Here is a 21,251-nt window from a genome sequence, read left to right on the forward strand (position 1 = left end):
GGGGTCCCAGGTCCTTCCGAAGCTGGTCCCGGTCCCGGTGCCCTCCCACCCCTCCGCTCGCACGTCTCCTCCCCCTTCCTGCGCTCGGCGCTTCCCGGCGGAGCGGGGCCGCCGCGGGGACCGGCCGCGCCCTCCGCCGCTATGGAGTGAACGAGGGGCCGCGGGGACTGGCCGGACCGGCCGCCCCCCGCCCGCGGCTGCTCTCGCCAGGTAACGGGGGACGGGGCCGGGGACTCTGCCGCCGCTTGGCACCTCCCGCCCCGGCCCGGAACTCGGGCAGGGGCACCGAGCTGGGAGCCGGGGGGGACGGGGCTCTGCGGAGTGTCCCAGGGGCGGGGGGGCTGTCCAGAGGCACCTCCCTGCTCCGGCGGTGGGCAGTGCGACGTGTGACAGGCTGAGCGGGGCCTCTGAGGGGGAGCGGAGCGACCGTCAGCCCCTCACTGGGGTGCTTGGGGGTGGGATGGGGAAGGGGCTCCGGGACCGGTGGCGCCGAGGCTGCATCGGCCGCGCAGATGGAAACGCAGCCCAGCTCGACCCGCAGTCCAGAGCACCCGCTGCTGGGTGGGTGCAGAGGATGGCACCCCGCTCTCCTGGCACCCCCTCGCCTGGCACCCCGCTCTCCTGGAACTCGGATCTCCTGGCATGCCGCTGTTTGGGGGGTGGGTGGGGCAAAGGAAGACCCCTTCCCCCGTCCCGCCGGTGGGACCTGGACAGCGAGTTCCTGGGACGGGAGCAGCGCCGAGTCCAGCGCGGACTCCCCGAGCCGTGACTCATCCTGGGTTGAGTCTCCTGGGGAAGGCCCCGCTCCTCTTCCTACACACCAGAGGAACTTTCGCTCGCTGACGAGCGCAGTCAGCAGTGGGCAGCCCCCCCTCCCAAACACACGGGCTCCGCGGTGTCCTCCCCGTGGCACTGTCACCGGTGTCCCACTGTGTCCCGTGTCCTGGCCTCGGCTGGAGAACGCTGGCAGCACTGGCATCCCCAGCACCCCAGGGAAACTGAGGCACGCTGAGGGGCAGCCATGTCCCTCGGGCTCTTCCCCGCGAGGGCAGAGCCGGAGAGGGTCCGGGTGTCCCAAGCATTTAGAAAACCTCGGAGCATCTGTCCCTGCTCCTGATCTCTGGATCCCTGTCTCGTGATCTCTGGAGCCCACCGAGTGTGAGCGTCCCTGCAAAAGCCCCGGGGAATCTGCCGAGCGGCCGGCAGGATAAGGACGGTGCCCCGAGGTGCCCCGCAGGATAAGGACGGTGCTCTGAGGGACCCACCTGCGCCAGGCTGCGAGATCGCAGACGGCAGCGGGGATATGGCCAGGGCTGGGGTCCGTCCCTGTCCCCCCGGCACAGCCCTCCCGAGAGTGGGGGGCTGCGGCTGGCTGCCAGGAAGGGCTGGTGGTTAATGAGTAACATCCGTGGGATGTACGGCACCTCGGGACAGGGAAGGGGACGGAGAGTGTACGGCAGCTTCGGCTTGGGGAAAGGGTTTCCTGTTGCAGTAAGAAAGCACAAAGCCCGTACTGAGAGTGTGGGGGTCCCTGAGCCCCCCACCCCCCGTGCCCGGGCTCGTCCTGAACCACCTCCCTGCCCAGAAGACCCCCAGTCCCACGAGGAGGCGAAGCCCGTCGGGTGGAGGAGGAAGAGAAAGTGGCTGCGTCGAGGGGGTTTGGGGATGGACAGTGGGCGAGGGGCGGCTGTGCCCCCTCCCCGGGTGCCCTACCCTGCCCCGTGTCGAGCCGGTTTCCCCAGCCACAACGCAGCTGTGCCCCTGCGACCTCGGCTTCCCCAGATGACCTGGAGGAGGGTCCCCATGGGATGTTGCTCCAAGGAGGGAACTGAGGAAAAGCTCTACTGCAGAAGGAGAAGAAGAAGGAAACATGGAAATTAGGATGGGAAGGAAACTGGGCACAGCTGGGCTGTAGGAACTGCTGTGACTGATGCCAGGAGGGGACAGGAATGTTCCCTCCATCGAGCTCCTCCTGGGCAGTGGGAGGAGGGAGCAGTGCAGCTTCTCCTGCAGACTCTCAGCAGATCCAGGCATGCCTGGCTTAAGGCTTACACTCCAGGCTGGCGCTTCCAGCCAGCAGCTGCCTCCCAGGGCTGAGCAGAAATACAGGTTTAATAGGGGAGGAGGATAGGGATTAACCTCGAGGCTGGCAAAAGGAGAGGCTGTTTTTCCCTCCTGCCAAGATCCCCCCAGGACTGTGGGGAGAAGCTCAGCAGCATTCCCAGAATTGCTGGGTCCCTCTCCCGCCGGGCATTGACCCCTCCGGCATAACCTCATCCCCTGGGCCGTTCACTGCAGTGTATCACCCGGATCTGTTTGCTCCGGGCAGGCATGGAGTCGAAAGCAAACGTATTTCTGGAAGGCGTCAGCCTCCAGCCACCATGGTTGGTTCCTCACTGGAGTGGCGGCACACGGAGCTCCGTGAGGGCTGCTCCCATGGGACGCGGAGCACCCCGGGGTGCACTCGCCGCTCCCTGGGGCTGCTCGCTGCAGGCCGCAGGCGTTTGTTTGCTCCGGCTGCGACGTTGCCCAGTGACGCCGGCTTCCTTCCCCTCGCAGGGCTCTCGGAGCGCCTCAGCTCCACCTCCGCCCTGCGCCTTCGGCGGCTCCGCGCGGCCCAGGCCCGTGGGGAACGCGCTACCCGCGGGGACACGGGACGTGACGCGGCTCCGCGTCCCCCGGTTGCCTGAGGGCACGGCGAGCCAGGCCCGGGCGGACGGGCCGGCCCGGGGGTCCCGCCGGTGCCCCGGCCCCTCGGCTGGGCCGTGAGACGCCGGCGCTGCGGGATCCGCCGCGGGATCGGGCCTTGGCCCCGGGTGGGGCCGGCGGAACCGGCAGCGAGGTGTGTGTGTGTGGGGACCCCGCTGGCCGGCCGGGCCCACGGGGCTGCGGCGGGGCCCGAGGGCGCGAGCGTGGCGGGAGGAAGGGCGGGAGCTGTCGGGAAGAGGCGCGGGCACTGCTGAGGGGACGGGCTGGGAATGTTGGGGTTCTGACGTCCGCCTTGGGGTGTGGTGGGGCCGTGAGCCCCCAACCCAGGCATTCCAGGTGGAGTTCCCTATCTAGCGCCTCATTCCAGTCCTCTTCTTGCTTTCCGTGATCTCTGGAGCCCACCAAGCGTGAGGGGCAGCTGGGGAAGGGGCCCTCCTTGCAGGGGACACCTGAGGAAGTTTGGGGGGCAGCCGAGCCACCTCACTGGGATCACCCCAGCAGAACGACCTCACCAAGCTCGGGGGAGTTCACACTTCTCCCACTCCCAGGGGTTTCCACACTCTTCCGGCTCTCCCAGCTCTCCTGTGCCAAGTCCAGCAGCACTTGCCTGTCCCTCCGAGTGTCCTTGTGTGACACCCATGGCAGAAGGAGCAGGGATTCCCCGGAGACATGGGAAACTGAGGCACAAAGTGGGCTGCCAGCCTGCCCAGGATTGCCCAAGAGGCTGATCCTGAATCAAGCTTCCCACTCCTTCTCCTCCCCAGCAGCCCCAGCCCAGTGGAGCAGCAGGTTCAGACAGGGAGGGACAAGCAGCAGCTCTCGCCCCCTCCCTGAGAGGCTCTTGGTCCTCAGCCCTGCCAGGGTTGGGCTGGGGGCTGCTCCATTGGCCCTGCCCTCATCCCCTCTCCTTTTTGTTCACAGGGGTGACTGTTCCAAGATGTCCCTCTGGAACCTGGTGTCCCACATGCCACCAGAGGAGTTCAGCAGCCTCTCCGCGGAGTTTCCCCGGAGCCTGCGCTGTCTCCTGGCCGAGTGGCTGGAGAACCAGCCCTGGTGAGTCTCCCGGGACCCTTCCTCCCCAGAGCAGCATGAGGCGGGGGGGTCACACAGGGGAGGGTGGGGGATCCATGCCCATTCTCCCAACTTCTCCCCTCTCCAGGGAGTTCATCAATGGCTCTGACACCTTCTTCACCAGCATGGCCAGCAGGATGCTGTCAGACATGCTGGAGAAACTCCGCAGCGCTGCCAGCAGCGACGGGCAGCAGTGCCAGATCCTGCAGCAAGTCAGCAGCATCGAGGTGCGTGGGGACTGTGGGGCTGGGTCACGCTGGGATCGCAGCCAGTTCCCAGGAAAACTTGATTATTTTATGCTGGAAGGGCTCGATGTCTTAGGATGGTCCCTGTGTGACACCCCTTTCCAGCCTCGTGGGCAATGAGCAGACTCAGCAGTTGGGTTTTTGGGGTGTTCTAGAGGACAGAGGGGTTTGTCTGTATCCCAGGCTCTGCAGCCCAGTGGCCCACAGGGAGCTGCCACATCCCCCCTCAAACAGTCCCATGGGGACCCTCCTGAGCCCCTCAGCCCCCGTGGCCCCACTCACCCCCAGTTGTTGGCACCTGGGGGCTGTCTCACCAGATGTTCCCCATTTTCTGCTCGGCTGTTTGATTTCTCCTTTCCCCAGGCCATGTGGGGCTGCATTTCCTCCTGCCGTGAGCTCTGGGTTTCGTTTTTGGGGACCTTTCTCTTATCAAGGCTGTTGGAATTGCTCTGTCACTTTCCCAACCCTCTGGCCAGCAAAGCTCAGAGCACCAGGGCTGAGCAGGGCTCACTCCCAGAGCCCCATTCTGGTTGAAAACTGCTTTTTTGGTAACAGACCTTTTTAATATCCAACATTTGGGAAGGGATCAGCTTTACTTACAACTTCTGGGGAGCAGAGTGACTTTCCAAAACAAGACTGTTGCTTTTTGCTGTAGGAAATGAGCAGATGTTTCAGCTTAGGGATTTTTTATTATTTAAAATGTTGAAGCAGAGCAGCCCATCTGTGTTCCCTCCTCCCTCCATCCATCCCTCATCTCAGACCACCAAATCCTCATTTCTCCACGCCCATCCGGGGTGTTCCCTGCTCTCGCTGCTGCCGTGGGTGGTGGGAGCCAGGTCACCCCCAGGTTGGGCAACCACAGGGCTGGGAGGAGCCAAACCTGGGCCTCTCACACCCTGAATCCCACATTTTCCCTGGAAGAGCCCACAGGGCTGCATCCAGCCCCTCGAAGTGGAGCTCCCACTGGCACAGGAACCCACCAAGTGCGTCATCAGCCATTCCCCCCATGGTGTTTTGCTGCTGTTTTGGGAAGTAGCTAATTTGGGAAATGCGTGAAGGCCGGAGGAGCTGGCATGGGACACAGGAACGGAGCCAGCGGGGAATTCCTCTCCCTGTTTTCAGAGGAAAGCGTTGATCCACCCAGGGCAGCTGGGAGAGTCTCCCCCAGGTGTCAGGCTGGAGGAAATGCTCACGGGAATGGAGAATTCTTTTTTGGTTTGGAATTTTTTTTTTTTCCAATTTGAAGTGGATTCTTCTACTTTTTATACAAAAAAATTGAGTTGGAGCCGATGATCCTGATGGTCCCTCCACCTCCAGATATTCCATGATTCTGTGCGTCATTTAAAGAGGTTTAAAAGCTGGAAATCAGCTCTGTGGTGGTTGTGGAACCCCCGAATTGCCTTGGCCAGGTGCTGTGGGAAGGGGCTAGGGTGGGAGGGGGCCAGGAACAGGGGGCACGTGTCCTGCCCCCCCCCCGACACCCCCCATTTGTGTCCCCCCAGAACACCTTCCGCCACGACCCGCTGCGGCTGGTGGCTGTCATGAGAGCCATCCTGGAGGGCGAGAAGGCGGCTGTGCTCAAACGGGTGGGTGGTCCCTGCCCCCCTCCCGGGCACCCCGAGGTGCAGGACTGGCAGCAGCCCCCACTGACCCCGCTCTGCTCCGCCCCAGGACCGCCACCTGCCCCTCAGCTTCCACCGGCGGCAGGAGGAGCTGAAGTTCAGCCTGGGGCTGCAGCGGCTGCAGCACCGAGTCCGTGAGATCCAGGCACTCCGGGAAGAGGGGCCGGGGCGGGACGGGGCCGTGGAGAGCCCCACAGCCCCCAGGGAACTGCCCACCCTCACCCTGGAGGCTGTGAAGGAGCTGGAGGTGGCCAAACAGCAGGTCCTGAAGAGGATTCAGATCTGGAAGAGACAACAGCAGCTGGCAGGGAATGGGGCCATCTTCGAGGAGAACCTGGCACCACTGCAGAAGAGGTGGGGGGGCACAGGGTGGGGCTGAGGGACTCTGAGCAACCCCCTACTCCCTGCACTGGCCTGAGGGGCTCCAGGTGAGTGATGGTGGGGTGCTGAGGGTCCCCCTTTCCCCAGGTGTGAGAAGCTGGTCGAGGTTTACTTCCAGCTGCAGCAGCAGGTGATGGCAGCAAGCACAGAGCTGGGGCCTGAGCTGCTGCCCCGGCTCCTGGAGCGCTTGAACGAGGTGTTGTCCAGCCTGGTCAAGAGGTAACGGGCTGGGGGGCTGTGGTGGCCAAGGGTTGAGGTGGGTCTGCAGGGGCTGGTGGCAGAGCTGGCAGGTGTTGTGCTAAGTGCCATGGTGTCCCTTTGTCCCTCAGCTCCTTCCTGGTGGAGAAGCAGCCCCCACAGGTGCTGAAGACCCAGACCAAGTTCCAGGCAAGTGTCCGGTTCCTGCTGGGCCCGCAGCTGCTGAAGGCAGCGCCCAAGCCCTACGTGGTGAGGGCTGACATGGTGACGGAGAAACAGGCACGGGAGCTGGAGCTCAGCAACTACAGCAACACCCTCAGGTGAGCAGTGGAGGTGAGGGGGGGGGCTTCCCCACTGCCGTGCCCCCCTGACCCCCTCCTCTGCCCAGCGAGAGCACGGGGGAGATCATGCACAACATGGTGGCCCTGGAGACCAACCCCACCAGCGGGACCTGCTGCGCCAACTTCAAGAACGTGGTGAGTGCCACCAGTGAGGGGCCAGGCTGGGGGCTCTGCTGGGGTCTCCGTTGGGTTTTTGGGAGTTCCGAGGCTGGGGATGCTCAGCTCTCCCTCCCCAGCTGCTGAAGAAGATCAAGCGCTGCGAGCGGAAGGGCTCCGAGTCGGTGACGGAGGAGAAATGCGCCGTCCTATTCAGCACCAATGTGGCCTTGACCCCCAGCAACATCTCCATCCACCTCCAGGTACCAGCTCCTCTGCCATGGGATGGGGCTGGATGTGCTGAGCCTTCCCCTGTAGGACACCTGTGCTGGGCTGGGACAGTCCCAGGGCAGCCACCACACTTGGCTCAGGGCCACTCTCTGCCCCCAGGTCCTGTCTCTGCCCATCGTGGTCATCGTCCACGGGAACCAGGACAACAACGCCAAAGCCACCGTGCTGTGGGATAACGCCTTCTCCGAGATTGTGAGTGCCACGAGCCAGAGGGAAGGAGCTGGAACCTGGGGCTGGGTGGGCTCTGGAGGGGGGGCAACAGTGCAGGCTGGAGCAGGAGTCCAAGGGTGAGCATCCTGTCCTGATGACCCCCTGCCCACAGGACCGGGTGCCCTTCGTGGTGGCCGAGCGGGTGCCCTGGGACAAGATGTGTGACACCCTGAACCTGAAGTTCATGGCAGAGGTGCAGACCACCAAGGGGCTCCTCAAGGAGCACTACTTCTTCCTGGCCCAGAAGATCTTCAATGACCACAGCGCCAGGTTCGAGGACTTCCAGAGCCGCCACGTCTCCTGGGCCCAGTTCAACAAGGTGACTGGGAGGGCTGGCCAGGGTGGGCAGGAGCCAGTGTGGCCATGGGGAACCTCATGGCCTCTCTGCCTCAGGAGATCCTCCCTGGCCGGGGATTCACCTTCTGGCAGTGGTTTGATGGAGTCCTGGACCTCACCAAGAGATGCCTCAAAAGTTACTGGTCAGACAGGTGGGTGCCCCGGGGCTGAGCTTTGGGAGTCCTGATCCCAGCCCACCACCCTGGGTGATCCTGATCCCTCTTCCCTACCTGTCCACCCCTCCAGGCTCATTGTGGGCTTCATCAGCAAGCAGTACGTGTGCAAACTGCTGAGCGCGGAGCCAGATGGGACCTTCCTGCTCCGCTTCAGCGACTCCGAGATCGGGGGCGTCACCATCGCTTACGTCATCCGGGGCAAGGACGGTGAGATGGGGTCAGAGGCTGTGCAGGGGGGGCCCTTGTTGCCAACAGCTGTGGGGTGTTACAGGAACCAGCACTGGAATCCCGTGACATGTCTTCCCTCGCTCAGGCTCCAGCCAGGTGGAAAACATCCAGCCCTTCTCTGCCAAGGATTTGTCCATCCGCTCCCTCGGCGACCGGATCCGGGACCTGGGGCAGCTCCGCAATCTGTACCCCAACATCCCCAAGGATCAGGCGTTTGGGAGTCACTACAACAGTGAGTGGAGGGGTCCAGGAGGGGCCCTGGGCTGTGCTGCCCCTCTGCACCCCAGCAATGCCGTGGGGGGTGTCTTGGGTCTCACCCAGGTAGCCCCAGGGTTTGCAGGGGTGGTGGCAAAGAGGGTTGGCAGGGCATGGTAGTGGGAGGTGGTGGCTCATGGATGCTTCTCCTCCCTGAGCAGAAGAGCAGACAGGCAAGGACGTCCGGGGTTACGTCTCCACTGCCATCAAGATGACGGTGGAAAGCGAAAGGTGGGTGGGTGGAAAGCGAAAGGTGGGTGCGAGGCTGTGTCCACGTGGGCCAGGGTTTGCACAGACCCCTGGCCGGCCTGAGCATCCCCCAGGGCAGGGAAATCCCTGACTGGGAAAAACAGAGCTGTGCTGGTGAGTGAAGAGTCCCCTGTGGGCCCCCCGAGCTGCCCTGGGGCACGTCTGTGCACCTACCACCCTACCCCCGAGCACCCACCGGCACATGTCCCCCTTCAGAGCCTGGACCTGGCAGTGCTGATGGGGACCATGTGCTTTTGCAGGGACCAGCAGCCTCCAAGCACCATGGGGGCCCCCCCCGAGGCCCCCCAGGTGCAGGTGTTCAGCCTGCCCCCCATGCTGCAGCCCGAGCTGCACCCTGAGAGTCTGCAGCCAGTGCTGCCCCCCATCTGGTGAGTGCCCTGCTGTGGGGTGGAGGGTGGGGGCTGTGGCAGAGTCCCCCCCCCAATCTGAACCTCTCTGTGTGTGTGCACTGCAGCCCCCCCACTCCGTTCTGCCCCCAGCCCATCCCCACGGGCTACCCCACAGTTGAGAGCAACATGAACATGATGGTCCCCGACAGGCTCAGCTCCCCCTTCCACAGGTAGGAGCAGGGCAGGGTGGGGGGCAGGGTGGGCACCCCTCTGCCCCCCAGCAGGGTCAGGGGGTGTTCCCCCCTCTCTGAGTGCTCCCCCTCCCCACAGCCCATCACCGATTCTCTCGTCGCCCCTGGCCATGGACCCCTCGCTGTCCCACTGCCAGGAACCTGCCTTCAGGACCCCCGGGTAAGACCTGGCACACAGGTGGAAGGGGGGCACCCTGCCCTGCACCCCTTTTCCCCCTTCCACCCCAGACCTGGAGCAGCCATCCCCAGAGCTGACCAGTGCTCCCAGTGCTCTGCCCTGCTGGTGCTCCCTGGAGGAGCCCCACACCAGCCCCCCCAAAACCAAGCCGTGCCCCTCCAATGCCTTTCTACACCATTCTACACCATTCTTTCTCCCTCCAGACCCTTCATGCCCAACCAGTACATGCCCGGGGAGGTCTCGCAGCTGCTGCCCGGGGGTCCCTCTGTGGAGCCGCGGGATGAGGAGATGCCCGAGCTGCCCCCGTTCCCGGCCGTGGAGGATGGGCCGCTGCAGAGCTCCCCGCGGTGGTAAGCACGGGGAGGGGTCAGCAGAGGGAAACCCCCTCCCAATCCCCCCCGGTCATCCTGCTGCCTCTGTCCCCAGGATGTCACCCAGCATGGAGCAGTCACCGGGCTCAGAGTTGGAGCAGTTCCTGCAGGATGTGCCCCTGTTGCCCCCCTTCGCGCCCCTCCCGCAGCACAGCGGGTACCCCAATTCCAGCCCATCCTGCTGGGGGCTGGGGGAGGCGCGGTGGGATGACAGCATCCGGCCTGGACACGCGTGAGGGAGCTACCGGGGGGGAGGCGGGACATCGGACTGGGACCCCCCCACTCCCTCCCAGCCTTGTCTGGGTTCACGGACTTGATACGACTCATGCAGAGGTGGAAACTCCAACTGGGAAAGGTGGGGTTGGGGGGATTTGGGGTAACCCTCGCCTCCCCCCTTGCATTGCTGCCCGCCCCCGCCGCTGCCGGGGGTCCGCGGGTGAGGGGGTGCAGGCGCAGGGGCCCCGTCCTGCGTGGGGGGCACCGGCAGCCGCACGCGGTGCCCCCAGCCCACGCCGCCGGGATGAGTCACCGCGGGGGCGGGAGGCGGCAGCGCGAACGGCGCCGGGGCGGAGGTGCCAGCCCGGTGCCCGGCGGGGGTAGACACCGGGACCCCCATGGAGGGGGACACGGCCCCCTCGCACCCCCGCAGTCAGCGCTTGCTTTGGGGTTTTGGGCTGCTCCCCACCCCCTCCCCCCCTCCAAGCTGGAGCAGGGGGCAGGAAGATAAGCCATAAAATAAAGTTTTATTCCAAAATAACAAAATAAATAATCTACTGTACACGGTACAAAGGAAGAGTCGCTAATGCTCTAAAAAGACACCACACAGTCCTAACGGGGGGGGTGGGAACCCCGGGGCTGGGCACGGCTTGTGGGGATGGGGGGGGGGAAGGAGGGGTTGGGGTGGAGGGGGGGGGACAGCACCTCCCCAGTGCCCGTCAAACGCCGCCTGCTTCGTGCTGGGAGGGGGTGACACCCCACGGCACGTGTGACACCCCCCGGCACAGGGACCATGCTTGAAGCACACGCAGGTATCGGGGTGCGGGGTGTGGGGGTGTGGGGGGCCGCGTGCGGGGGCTGCGGGGGTGGGGGGGGGGTATTTACAGCCGATGCGGTGCTGGGGGGGGGGGGTCGCAGGGTGGGTGCACAGTGAGCTGGCACGTGCTGCGGGGAGGGGGCTGGCGGCTGGTGCGTGGGCGCTGCGGGTGGGGGGGGGACCGTGTGCCCGGCGTGGGCGGCAGCGCTGACGTGGGAGCGCACAGTGCGACGCGTCTGTCCCCGCGCGGTGACGGGGCCGGGGAGGGGGACGGTCAGCACGGAGGGGGGGGGGGCTGTACAGGGGGCTCCAGTCCATCGAGGGCTCCCCAGCCCTGGGGGGCGGCGGGGGCGCAGAGCCGGGCGGGATGAGGGTATTGCTGCTGCGGGGAGTCGCATCCCGCCGCGGCTGAGGTAACCAGAGCGTCGGTGCGGGACGAGAGGGGGCCGGGGAGCTGTGGCTGAGACCCCCCCCCCTCCCCCCCACAAGCTCCCCGGGCCCGGAGCGCCGCCGCACCCGTCCCCCAGCACGTTATTGCTTCGTTAATGGTGGCGGGGGGGCTCCAGGGGCCTCACTGCCGGCTGGTCTCCTGCTCCACCTTGATGGTGCCCCGAGGGGGCTCTGGGGGGGCCGGAGGACCCCGTTCTGCCAGCCCGTCCTCGAACTCTGTGGGGACAACACGGAGGTGGCGTCAGGACACGATTCCGTAGGAGAAGGCAGCGGTGCCGCCCTGACCCCTGCCCACGGCAAAGCCCCCCCGGCCCCGCGGGGGCTCACCTGGTCCCGGGGGCTTCCCCGGCAGGCAGGGGCTGAGCCGCCCCACGCGCTCGTGCGAGACCAGCCGGGCCAGGCGCAGCCCCTCGTCCATCAGCGTCTGCTGGAGGATGTGGCGGCTCCAGAGCCCGTGGGGCGCGAGGCCGAGGGGCACGTCCGGGGCAGCACCGGGCGGAGGGGTCAGTCGGGGACAGGCCCCCGCCGCTGCCGAGAGAGGGCCGAGAGTCAGCGCGAGGGGCCGGGGGCCGGCCACTACCAGCCCTCCGGGAAGGGGAGGGACCCCCACTCACCCTGCAAGTGGCCGTCGAGGCTCTCCCCAGACAGGCTGCCCGTGTCCTCCTCCAGGCTGGCTCGGTACGCGGCCCCGGGAGGCTCCAGCCCCACCGGCAGTGCCAGTAGCTCAGGGCGGCTCTGCTCTCCCGCCTGCCAGGAGCGCACAGGTGAGCAGGTCCCCTGTGCCACCCACTCCAGCACACCCACGGCCGTCACCCCAAGCTGGCAGAGCAGCCCCAGGCACGTTGCGCCGTCACACCCACACTCACAGGTGTGCACACCTGCACACGCTCCCCCTGCACCTGCACCCACCTCCTGCTTGAGCCGCTTGGCCACGACGGCACCACTGTCCTCGGGATGGGCCCTGGGGGTGGAAAGGGGCTGTGTCAGATGTGGCGGTGGCCACAGCAAGGCCCCACGCTGTGAGGGGAGCCACCAGGCAGGGCAATGGCAGAGATTGGGGTTCTGGCACGGATGGAATTGGGGGTGGAAAAAGAGGAAAGCAGCTGGAGAGAGAAAGGAAAATGCAGCCCTGGCACGGTGGGCAGGGGGCTTTGGGGATAGAGGCAAGAGATGGGGTATCCCCAGTGGCATCCCTTTGCTGGCTGGCATCCCCCCCCCCCACCTCGCATCCCCCCCCACGCCTGGCATCCCCGTCATTCCCATCCTCCCCACCTCCCACGCTCCGAGGTCAGGCAGAAACCACCCACGCTGGGAAAGGGGAACTGGGGGCCGCAGGGTCCTGGCCCCATCCGGCTCAGCTCCCAGGGTGCAAGGGGACGACAGCCAAGCCCCCCTAGGCCTACGAAGCAGGGGTTTCCCAGATCTGGCTCACCTGGAGACCTTGAGCGAGGACAGGTAGGTGCTCTCCCGTGCGACCTGTCGGGACAGCGAGAACAGCTCGACACGCCGCAGCAGCAGCGAGTTGTCCCGCAGGCAGAACTGGGCGGCCGCCTCGTTGATGATGAGCTGGGGGCAGAGATGATGCGTGAGCGGGGACAGGGACGGCAGCGCCCACGGGACAGCAGCGCCCACGCGACCCTCGGCTAAGGCAGCGCTGGCTCCAGGCTGGAAGATGCCACCTGGGTGGGAGCAGACCTCGAATCCCACCCACCCACACCCCCAGAGCCGCCCCAGTCCCTGTCCCAACCCAGCACATCCCGGGAACTTCAAGCACGGAGCCTACCTCGTGCAGGGTGAGCTGCTTGCCCTCGCGGCGCCGGGCCTCGCCGCGGCCATAGATCGCGCTGTGCCGGCGGATCTCCTCCTCCTTCTGCCGGTCACCGTCCTCCAGCTGGAAGATGTGCCCCACAGCCTTGGCCAGCTTCTTGTTGAGCTTCATCAGCGCCCGCAGCTCAGCCTCGCCACCTCGGGGGCAGCTCTGCAGCAGCCGCTCCACGCTCTCCACCACCGTCCGTGCCAACTCCGGTTCCAGCTCCGTGCCCGCTGCCTGCTCCCCGCCACTCCCGCCCGGGGAGAAGGGGGGACCCCCGGGCTCCTCGTCCCCACCACCCTCCGACTCGGGGGTGCTCCTTCCTGGCCACGGTGGAGCCGCCGACGGTGACAGCTTCTCCCCCGGCTCCGTGGGGCTGCGGGCCGGGGGCGTCCCGGCGCTGCCAGCCCCCTTGCTCGCGGCCTCGCCGGGGCTGGCGTGCCCGTTGCTGAGCGCCTTGCGCCCGCCGGCCTCAGAGAGCTTGAAGAGCGGGATGCTGCTGACCGGGACGGCCGAAACGGGCTGGCTGAAGAGCCCCGGGTTGGAGGCCCACTCGCGCAGGGCCTTCTGGAGGCGGCGGACGTGGAGGGGCTTGGTGGCCATGCCCACCAGCGCCATGATCTCCAGGAACTCCTCCTCGCCTGCCTCGCAGAGCTGCTGCACGTCGTCCCCCCCTTGCTGGATGAAGGTCTCATAGTAGCCCAGCAGGTTGGCGCGTTGCAGCACCCGGTACAGCTGCAGCTCCCCCAGTGTGCGGGGCAGGGCCATGGTGAGCCTGTGGTGGACAGAGGGACAGACGGACTCACCACCGGGATGGACGGACGTGCAGGAGAAACCCCCTCCCCACCCTTGGGCCCGGGGGTAAAGGGTAGAGGGAGCACTCCCGGGTACGGCTGTTCCAGTGTCCCTAAACCCCACGGGCACCCAGTCCCACCCATGTGCCCCGGGCTGGGATGGTCCCTGCAGCCACAGCCCCCGCACAGGGCACAGACATGAGTGGGGTCCCCCTCATCCCAGCCCCTCCCCCCTACCCTGGGCTGTGCCCAGCCCTCCCCCCCCCCCCCCCCCCAGGTCCCCGCACGGGGCAGGACACACGTGGGGCTTCCCCAGCTCCCCCATCCCCGGGGATGATGTGCCAGTGCCGATCCCACCATGGCCGACCTCTCCCAGGCCCCCTGCCCTGCCCGTGCCCTGTTCCCTTGTGGTCCCCTGGATCCCATCAGGGCCATCCTTCCCCGGTGACCCCGCCCCGCTCGGTGCCCCCATCCCCACCCCGGTCCCACCAGGGCCATCCTCCCCCAGTGCTCCCGCACCTGTTTGGTGCCCTCCGGTGCCCTGAATCCACCCAGTGCCCCATCCCTCCCCGTCCCTCCCAGACCCACCGGGGTCCATCCCTTCCCCGGGCTCCCTGCCCTGCCCGGTGACCCCCGGTATCCCATCCCCCCGCCATCCCCACGGTCCCTCTTTGCCCCCACGATCCCACCGAGGCCATCCTCCCACGAGCCCCTACCCCGTCCGCTACCCCCCGGTAACGCGGTGTCCCCGGTCCCATCGGGACCATCCTCTCCCCGTGCATCGTCCCGGCGCCCCGGACCCGCCCGGAGCCCCGTGGCCAACACCCCTTGGGCCCCCCGCCCTGCCCGGTGTCCCTCGGTGCTCCGCCCCCCCTACGGTCCCCCCAGTCCCACCATGGCCACCGTCCCCCGGGACCCCCGCCCTGGCCGGTGCCCCCCGGTGCCCCGTCCCCTCCCTCCGTCCCCCGCTCGCTCACCGCCGCCTGGAACCGCCTCCGTCCGCTCCGCCCGCCCCGCCGGGCGGCCGGGGAGGGGCGGGGGGGCTCCGGGGCCGGCTCTAGCCGGGGGTCCGGGGGGTGCCGGGGTCCGGGGGTCCCGCGGCCGGGCCGGGCGCGCTCCCTCCGCCGCGCCGCGCCGCTCTGCGCGCCGCCCACACGGGCGGGACCGTGAAATAGCAGCGGCCCCGGCTGCGCCGCGCGTGGGAGGCCCCGGGGGCGGATCCCGCGGCTGCCGCCCCCGCCGAGCGCGGGGGGGGGGGGCAGCGGCGGGGGCGGCGGCACCGGGCCCCCCTTCTTCCCCCCCCGGCACCGGAGCAGCGGGAGGGGAGCGGGAGCGGCGCCCCGCACGGCGGCATCGGGGGTCCCGCAGCCCCGGCAGGGACCGGGGAGGACACGCGGGGCACGGGGGGGAGGGGGTCCGTGGGAGAGACAGAACCCCCCCGAAGAGGACACGGTGCTCGGTTGCTGCTGTGGACACCCTGAATCCCGGGGCTCCCGCGGACAGCGCTCGCAGCATCCCCGGTTTCGGTGACAACCCGACCGGGCGCGGGGATGCTCCGAGCACCGGCACCGCTGTCCCGGCAGCCCTGCCCCGGTGCCGGAGCCCCGGCGAAGGGCTGGCGCTTGGTGTCACCGGCACACACACGCTGCCATCGATAGGCTTCGGGGTGAGCACCCCCGCGGCGCCCCGGAGCAGCGAAAACGGGAGCGCACGGAGGTTTCTCGGGTGGGCTGGGGGGGATGCTGAAGCCCCTCGCCCGCAGCACCGGGGTCCCTCCCGAGGGAGGCAGGAGGGGGGGTGTCACGGCCCGCAGCCCGGTCCGGCCCTGCGTGGCTCGGCGCTATTTATACCGCGGCCGGCGCCTGGCGTGCGGCCCGAGCCGCCCCCGCGCGATCGTGCCCGGGGGGGCCGTGCCGGTGTCCGGGGCACATCCCCGGAGCTACTGGGAGAGCAGCCGGGGGGTCCCGTACGGGCACGGTCCCCATCGCGGGGGTCCTGCCCCAGTCCTCCCGGTTCACCCCCCCCTCCCCACCGCCCCCTTGTCACGCCCCCCCCCTTCTCTCCACGACCAGGCGTCCGGCGCGGCGGGGCCGTTCCCAGCCCCGGCGCTGCCCCCGGCTGACGCACATCCTCCGCCCACGGCCCCGCCGCTTCCCGGCTCCGCCGCCCACGGCCCGCGGAGGGGGAGCGGGGGGGCCGCCCGAGCCCGCTCCCCGCTGCTCGCCCACAGGCGGCCACCGCCCCACGAGGAGGGACCCACGCGGAGGGCGGCACCCCCTTGCCGGGGCTGGGGGAGCCTCGCTGCGAGGGGACGGACGGTGCCGGCAGCGGGGCGAACTGGAGTCCCCCGGCCGAGCCGAGCCGCCCCTTGGCCCGTGGGATGCGGGATCCACTCCACGTCACCGGTGACCCGCGTCCCACGTCCGCCCCGGCACGGCCCCGTCCCGGCGGGGCCCGAGGCCGCGGGTTCGGCTGCCGGGGGAGGGGCGCTGGGGGCGAGGGGCGGGACCTGCGCGCCCCCCACGCGTGACCCATTCACACAAACAACGCGAGGCCGCGCCCTGATAGGCGGAGGCGGTTGTCAATCAGGCGGGATTCGCGAGGGGGTGGGGGCGTGGCCGGCCGTGCCTGCGCTCTGATAGGCTGAGGGGCGTGTCTGTCAGAGCCGTTAACGGAGCGGGGCGGGGCTGGTGAATGAACGGCGGGGGGGGGGGCATGTTGGTCACCGTGGCAACCGGGGGCGGGAGCATGGCTGCTTCCTGCACGCGCCATGCTGATAGGTTAAACATACTGTCAATCAACGCGGCAGGCAGCGGGGGCGGGATCCAGATCATAGTTGCTTTTTGATAGGTCATCTTAGCTGTCAATCGGGGACAAAGCCCGGCGAGCTTCTCTCCTATTGGCTGTCGCCGCTCCTCGGCGGCGGAAGCGGAAGTGGCCGGCGCAGCCTCGGCGGGAGGGATGAATCCGCCTCCGGGGCAGCGGCGGCTCCCGGTTCTGCAGGTGTTGCTGTTGCTGCTCCTGCCCTTCCTGATCCTGGAAGCTGCAGGTGTGCGGGGCGGCGGCGTCCCTGATCGGGGACCGGGGGGGCCTCATGGCGGGGAGCGGGACGGCGACAGCCCCCGGGCAGCGTGGCTGCAGAATGGGACCAGCGGCCTGGGCCACGGGCAACTTCCCGGTGCCCGCTGAGAGACCCCCTGCCCCACCAGGGAACCCTCTGAGCGCTTCCCGGGGCCTCCATGCTCGGGGGTCGGTGCGGCCCGGTGGGACCGGGATTTCGTGTCCCGCTGTCCCGATCTCCCGGTGCAACCGGGCCTTCCGTGCGATTCGGGAGCCGCTTCACCCCAGGGGGCGAGCGCTGGCCGGAGACACCCTCGGATTGATGTCCCTGAGGTGGGAACGGTTCTGGAGCTAGGAGTCGAGCTGGAATGGGCGCAGGGATGGGGCTGTGCTGACCCCGACAGCCCAGGGCACGGGGTTATCCCAAAAAAGAACCAAAGGGTGTATTCCAAGGAAAACAGCGGCAGGACCGTGGGGAATATGCCTAAGGGGAGGATCCCCGGGGAGGCAAAGGGCAGTAGAGTGTTTGGTGGGTGAAGCAGAGGGGAGCAGTGCCTGAACCTCTCCTTGTGCACTTCCCAGGCGCCAAGGATCCCATCATCCCGCTCCAGGAGGGCCACGCGTCCCACCACAGGGAATCCCAGCGCTTCTGCTACACCAACACCCGCGTGCCGCGATGGCACGACATCTGGACGAGGACACAGGTGAGAGGAGGAGGAGGAGGAGGAGGAGAAGGAGGCAGATCCTCCCCGCTCCAGCCCCTCCATCCATTCCCGCCTCGCTTCCCGACAGATCCGCGTCACCAGCAGCCGGATGATCCGCGTCACCCAGGTGGACAGCGAGGAGGAGCTGGAGAAGTTCAGCGTGTGGAACGTGGTGTTCTCCTTCCTGCGGGGGAAGCTCAACGACACCAGCATCGACGTGGATCTCTACAGCAACAAAACCTGCCTCAAGGTCGAGCTGCTGGAGCCCGGCACCACCTACTCCGTCGTCCTCTTCCGACGTACGTCCCCTGCCTGGTGGGGGAAAGGGGGCCTGGGGCTGCCTGGGGGACAACAGGATGCAGCAGCTCATGAGCCAAGGACCAGCAAGGCTGTTCCTTCCTCAGGAAGGGCATTGGGTCTGCAGAAGGCAATGTGGGGGCATTTGGGGCACTTGGAGGTTCACCTGGACACTGCCCCATCCCCGTCCTTGTGACCCTGTGGCAGGTGGGAGCTTCCCACCGTGCCCCTCTCCACTGGGATTCGCTCTCTTCACAGGCTTTGATCCTAAGCTGTTCCTTGTTTTCTTCCTGGGCCTGCTGTTGTTCTTCTGTGGGGACACACTGAGCAGGTGAGTGCCCTCCTTTCCCCGGGGGCTGGGGCAGGTGGGCAGTGCCCGGTGGCTCCCGGGTGGGGGGTGTTTGTGCACAGGTACCCATAAAACACCCGGTGTGATTGTTTTAGGAGCCAAATCTTCTACTACTCAGCTGGCATCAGCGTTGGTTTGTTGGCCTCGCTGCTCATCCTTGTCTACATGATGTCCAAGGTCATGCCCAAGGTAGGTGTCACCTCCTGGGGATGGATGGTCAGCAGCCTCATAGCCCTTTCCATACTGGTGTAGTACTGGGATGGGCTGGGCTTGGCACAGAGCAGCTCAGCACCTGGGGGAGGTACCCACGGCTGCCCCACTGCCTGCCTGCAACTCCCCCTTGTCCTCCCCCAGAAAAGCCCTGTGTACTTCCTGCTGGTCGGAGGTTGGTCCTTTTCCCTGTACCTGCTCCAGCTGATCTTCAAGAACCTGCGGGAGATCTGCAAGTCCTACTGGCAGTACCTGTTAGGTAGGAGAGAGCTCTGGGACTCACCAGTTCACCAACTGAGCGTCTCCTAACGGAGCTGGAACGTGCTGGGGAGCGATGCTGAGGCTCCCCATCCCTGCCGGTGCTCCAAGGGGGTGGTGTCAAGTTCACCCTCATCCTCACGTAGACCCAAATTTCTGCCCCATCCCTGTGCTGTCCCACAGGTTACCTGCTCTTCGTGGGCTTGCTGAGCTTCGCCGTGTGCTACAGGTACGGCCCCCTGGAGAACGAGCGCAGCATCAACCTCCTCTCCTGGGCCCTGCAGCTGCTGGGGCTGCTGCTGATGTACTCGGGCATCCAGATCCATCCCATCGCCCTGGGCCTGGTGCTCGTCGCCATCTGCACCAAGAACCTGGATTACCCCTTGCAATGGGCCTTTGCTGCCTACCGGTGAGGCCTGTGGAATTCCAGCTGCTCGTGGCTTCCAGCTGGGTCGGGATGAGCTGCTGGGTGAAGCCTGTGCCACAGATCAGGGGTGTTTTCACTGCGGTGTGGGAGTGGGGTGGGTAACTGTGCCCTTTTTCCCCTGGGACTGGTGCAGGAGAGGGAGCGAGGAGCAGAGGCTGGAGGGGTGTGTTCCGCTTTCCCCACTGCCAGCTGCCCTGGGAGCTTGGTCTGCCCTAGGGATTCATGTCTCAGGAACTGGTCTGGCCCCAGGAGCTGGTCCTGCACTAGATTTCCTTCCCTGTGAGATGGTCCTGACTCAGGAGCTGGTCCTGCCCCAAGGTTCCTGCTCCAGGAGCTGGTCCTGCCCCAGAATTCCTGCCCTGCGAGGTGGTCCTGACTCAGGAGCTCATCTTGCCTTAGAGTTCCTGCTCCAGGGATCCTGCCCTGGAAGGTGGTCCTGCCCCAGGGGTTCTGTCCTGAGAGTTCCTGCCCCGGGAGCTGGTCCCACCCTGGAGGTCCCACCCCATCCAGGACGGCAGTAACTGGTGTTTCCCCCCTGGCAGGAGGGTGCAGAGTTCCAAGCTGGGCCCGACCCCCCCTCGTCTGCTGACAGAGGAGGAATATCGGCTCCAGGGCGAGGTGGAGACCCGCAAGGCCCTGGCAGAGCTGCGGAGCTTCTGCCAGAGCCCCGAATTCTCTGCCTGGAGCACGGTGTCCCGCATCCAGTCTCCCAAAAGGTAACACCCCTGCCAGCGAGCTCGGGGTGGCCACCCTGTGTCCCTTTGTGCTGTCACCTCTGTCCTTAGAGACAGAAACACAGATCCAGGCTGTGTGGGAGCGCAGAGTGACCGGGGGGAAAGGATGGATAACACCCAGTCGCGGCACCAAAACGCTTCACCCACGTGTGTCAGGGCATATCCAGAGGCGCTGGGCACACCTGCCCAACGTGCTGCTCCCTGGCTTCTCCCAGGTTTGCTGACTTTGTGGGTGGTGCCTCCCACGTCACCCCCAACGAGGTGTCTGTCCACGAGCGGGAGTTCGGCCTGGAAAGTCTCTTCATTGACGAGCAGCTGTTCGAGGAGGATGACGATGATGATGATGATGATGAGGACAGTGTCAATGACTCCTTTGCTGGGAATCACAGGAGTGATTCCCTGCCCCACAACCATCTGGATGTCCGGTGAGGTCAGCTGCCCTGGGGCCAAGGAGCAGAACCACTGCTGGGCTGCTCCAGGTGTGGTGGGGATGGACCTTAGGGGGAGATGAACCCTGTGGGGATGGACCCCCTCTGACAGGGAGAAAAGGAGGTCAGACCCCCTCCTCTTTCCCTGCAGCTCCTGCCTGAGGTGTGAACGCTGTTGTCAGCACAGCCCTGGGTGCTGGGGGGGGGGGGTGGGACACATGAGAGCCCCCCCCCAAGGCTGGGAGGTCACCTGGTCCTGGATGCAGACTGGACCCACCCCAACTTTTGCAGCGGGTGTTTGTGAGCTCCCAGGGTGGGACCCCCCGGAGCAGGGACCCCCTCCCAAGCCTGGGTGCTCACCTGGCTCCATCCCTCAGTGCCACAGCTGTGGGATGCAGACAGGAGCCCTTTTCCCTGCGCTGGGGTGGGGACAGACCTTCCCCTCCATCTCCTGTACAGGTGCCCAAGGGTGACACACACGAGAGGAACTTTGGACGTGTCCGCCCATACCTGCGTGCTCAGCACCTGCCTGGAGCCGTGGGGAGGGAGCTGCCCGTGCCCAGCTCCTCCTGCTCCTGTTACAAACACATCAGAGGGCTCCAGCTGGTCGGGCCACGCCTCTGCCTTGCCTTGAATCCCGTGTGAATACCAAAAACTCCGGCGCCTGCCGGATGGAGCTGTGGAGCCTCGGGGTCTGCCGGCTGCCCCTGGATGTGGTGTTGGGGTAGAGGCCGTGCTCAGCCCCTCTCCCCATGCCAGAGCTGAGGATGAGCGTGGATGTGCTTCCTCCCTGCCTCGCAGCCCTTCTCCTGCTGTTACTCCTCTCCCAATGGGTGCAGGCAGGGACTGAGGGTGACGTTGCCGCTGTTGGGTTCCCAGTGCTGGCTGGGGAGCTCTGCCAAAGCACAAAGCTGGAGGGGACGCCCCAATCTATGCAACTTCCTAAGCAATAACGCTGCCCTCACCTCCTCGTAGTGTCTCAGCTGCCCTGGGGAGCCCCAGCCCAGCCCCTACCTCACCTGTGCCACTGCTGGAGCTTCTGCCATCAGTTTTTGTCCCAGTCCCAGGTTTGCTCCCTGGCCCTCGCTGCGCTTTCCTCCCTGCTCAGGTGTGAGCAGCCTGTGTTACTGCATCCCCCC

At 66.6% G+C, this 21,251-nt stretch overlaps 3 protein-coding genes across 5 annotated transcripts; 2 read left to right on the forward strand and 1 right to left on the reverse strand.

Moving 5' to 3' along the window:
* Positions 1-91: 91 nt before the first annotated feature.
* On the forward strand, positions 92-10,303 carry STAT6 (signal transducer and activator of transcription 6). 2 transcript variants are annotated; one of them, XM_082299138.1, is made up of 20 exons: positions 92-210; positions 3,631-3,762; positions 3,869-4,007; positions 5,528-5,611; positions 5,697-6,001; positions 6,116-6,247; positions 6,358-6,546; positions 6,615-6,702; positions 6,804-6,926; positions 7,054-7,146; positions 7,277-7,483; positions 7,558-7,652; positions 7,747-7,883; positions 7,990-8,136; positions 8,321-8,390; positions 8,669-8,797; positions 8,884-8,988; positions 9,089-9,169; positions 9,391-9,537; positions 9,614-10,303. In XM_082299138.1, exons 2-20 carry the CDS (start codon positions 3,647-3,649, stop codon positions 9,792-9,794), a joined length of 2,568 nt encoding a protein of 855 aa, XP_082155264.1. In that variant the 5' UTR covers positions 92-210; positions 3,631-3,646; the 3' UTR covers positions 9,795-10,303. The 2 variants fall into 2 exon arrangements, with proteins under 2 accessions (XP_082155264.1, XP_082155265.1); XM_082299139.1 differs by lacking the exon at positions 92-210 and adding an exon at positions 2,680-2,842.
* Positions 10,304-11,124: 821 nt separating this feature from the next.
* NAB2 (NGFI-A binding protein 2) lies at positions 11,125-13,626 on the reverse strand. The gene is made up of 6 exons (XM_082299020.1): positions 12,825-13,626; positions 12,474-12,607; positions 11,951-12,002; positions 11,656-11,788; positions 11,369-11,569; positions 11,125-11,257 (listed from the first exon to the last, which is right to left on the reverse strand). Exons 1-6 carry the CDS (start codon positions 13,617-13,619, stop codon positions 11,163-11,165), a joined length of 1,410 nt encoding a protein of 469 aa, XP_082155146.1. The 5' UTR covers positions 13,620-13,626; the 3' UTR covers positions 11,125-11,162.
* Positions 13,627-16,579: 2,953 nt separating this feature from the next.
* On the forward strand, positions 16,580-21,099 carry NEMP1 (nuclear envelope integral membrane protein 1; the record flags this gene model as incomplete). 2 transcript variants are annotated; one of them, XM_082299011.1, is made up of 10 exons in its annotated part: positions 16,580-16,694; positions 17,288-17,409; positions 17,498-17,708; positions 17,965-18,037; positions 18,151-18,244; positions 18,410-18,524; positions 18,707-18,932; positions 19,493-19,666; positions 19,900-20,109; positions 20,572-21,099. In XM_082299011.1, 10 exons carry the CDS (start codon positions 16,607-16,609, stop codon positions 20,744-20,746), a joined length of 1,488 nt encoding a protein of 495 aa, XP_082155137.1. In that variant the 3' UTR covers positions 20,747-21,099. The 2 variants fall into 2 exon arrangements, with proteins under 2 accessions (XP_082155137.1, XP_082155136.1); XM_082299010.1 differs by having other exon boundaries at positions 16,607-16,694; positions 19,900-20,114; positions 20,572-20,710.
* Positions 21,100-21,251: the final 152 nt, after the last annotated feature.

The sequence above is a fragment of the Coloeus monedula genome, assembly GCF_965178545.1.
Source record: "Coloeus monedula genome assembly, chromosome: 30".
Lineage (NCBI taxonomy): Eukaryota > Metazoa > Chordata > Aves > Passeriformes > Corvidae > Coloeus > Coloeus monedula.

Excerpts from the sequence above, each read along its gene's own strand:
- STAT6 (XM_082299138.1), top strand. The coding sequence starts at position 3,647 with ATGTCCCTCTGGAACCTGGTGTCCCACATGCCACCAGAGGAGTTCAGC. Across the intron at positions 6,547-6,614 it reads AACTACAGCAACACCCTCAG|CGAGAGCACGGGGGAGATCA; the intron begins GTGAGCAGTGGA and ends TCCTCTGCCCAG. Across the intron at positions 6,927-7,053 it reads ACATCTCCATCCACCTCCAG|GTCCTGTCTCTGCCCATCGT; the intron begins GTACCAGCTCCT and ends CTCTGCCCCCAG.
- NAB2 (XM_082299020.1), bottom strand. The coding sequence starts at position 13,619 with ATGGCCCTGCCCCGCACACTGGGGGAGCTGCAGCTGTACCGGGTGCTG. Across the intron at positions 12,608-12,824 it reads AGCAGCTCACCCTGCACGAG|CTCATCATCAACGAGGCGGC; the intron begins GTAGGCTCCGTG and ends CTCTGCCCCCAG. Across the intron at positions 11,570-11,655 it reads CCTCGACGGCCACTTGCAGG|CGGCGGGGGCCTGTCCCCGA; the intron begins GTGAGTGGGGGT and ends CTCTCTCGGCAG.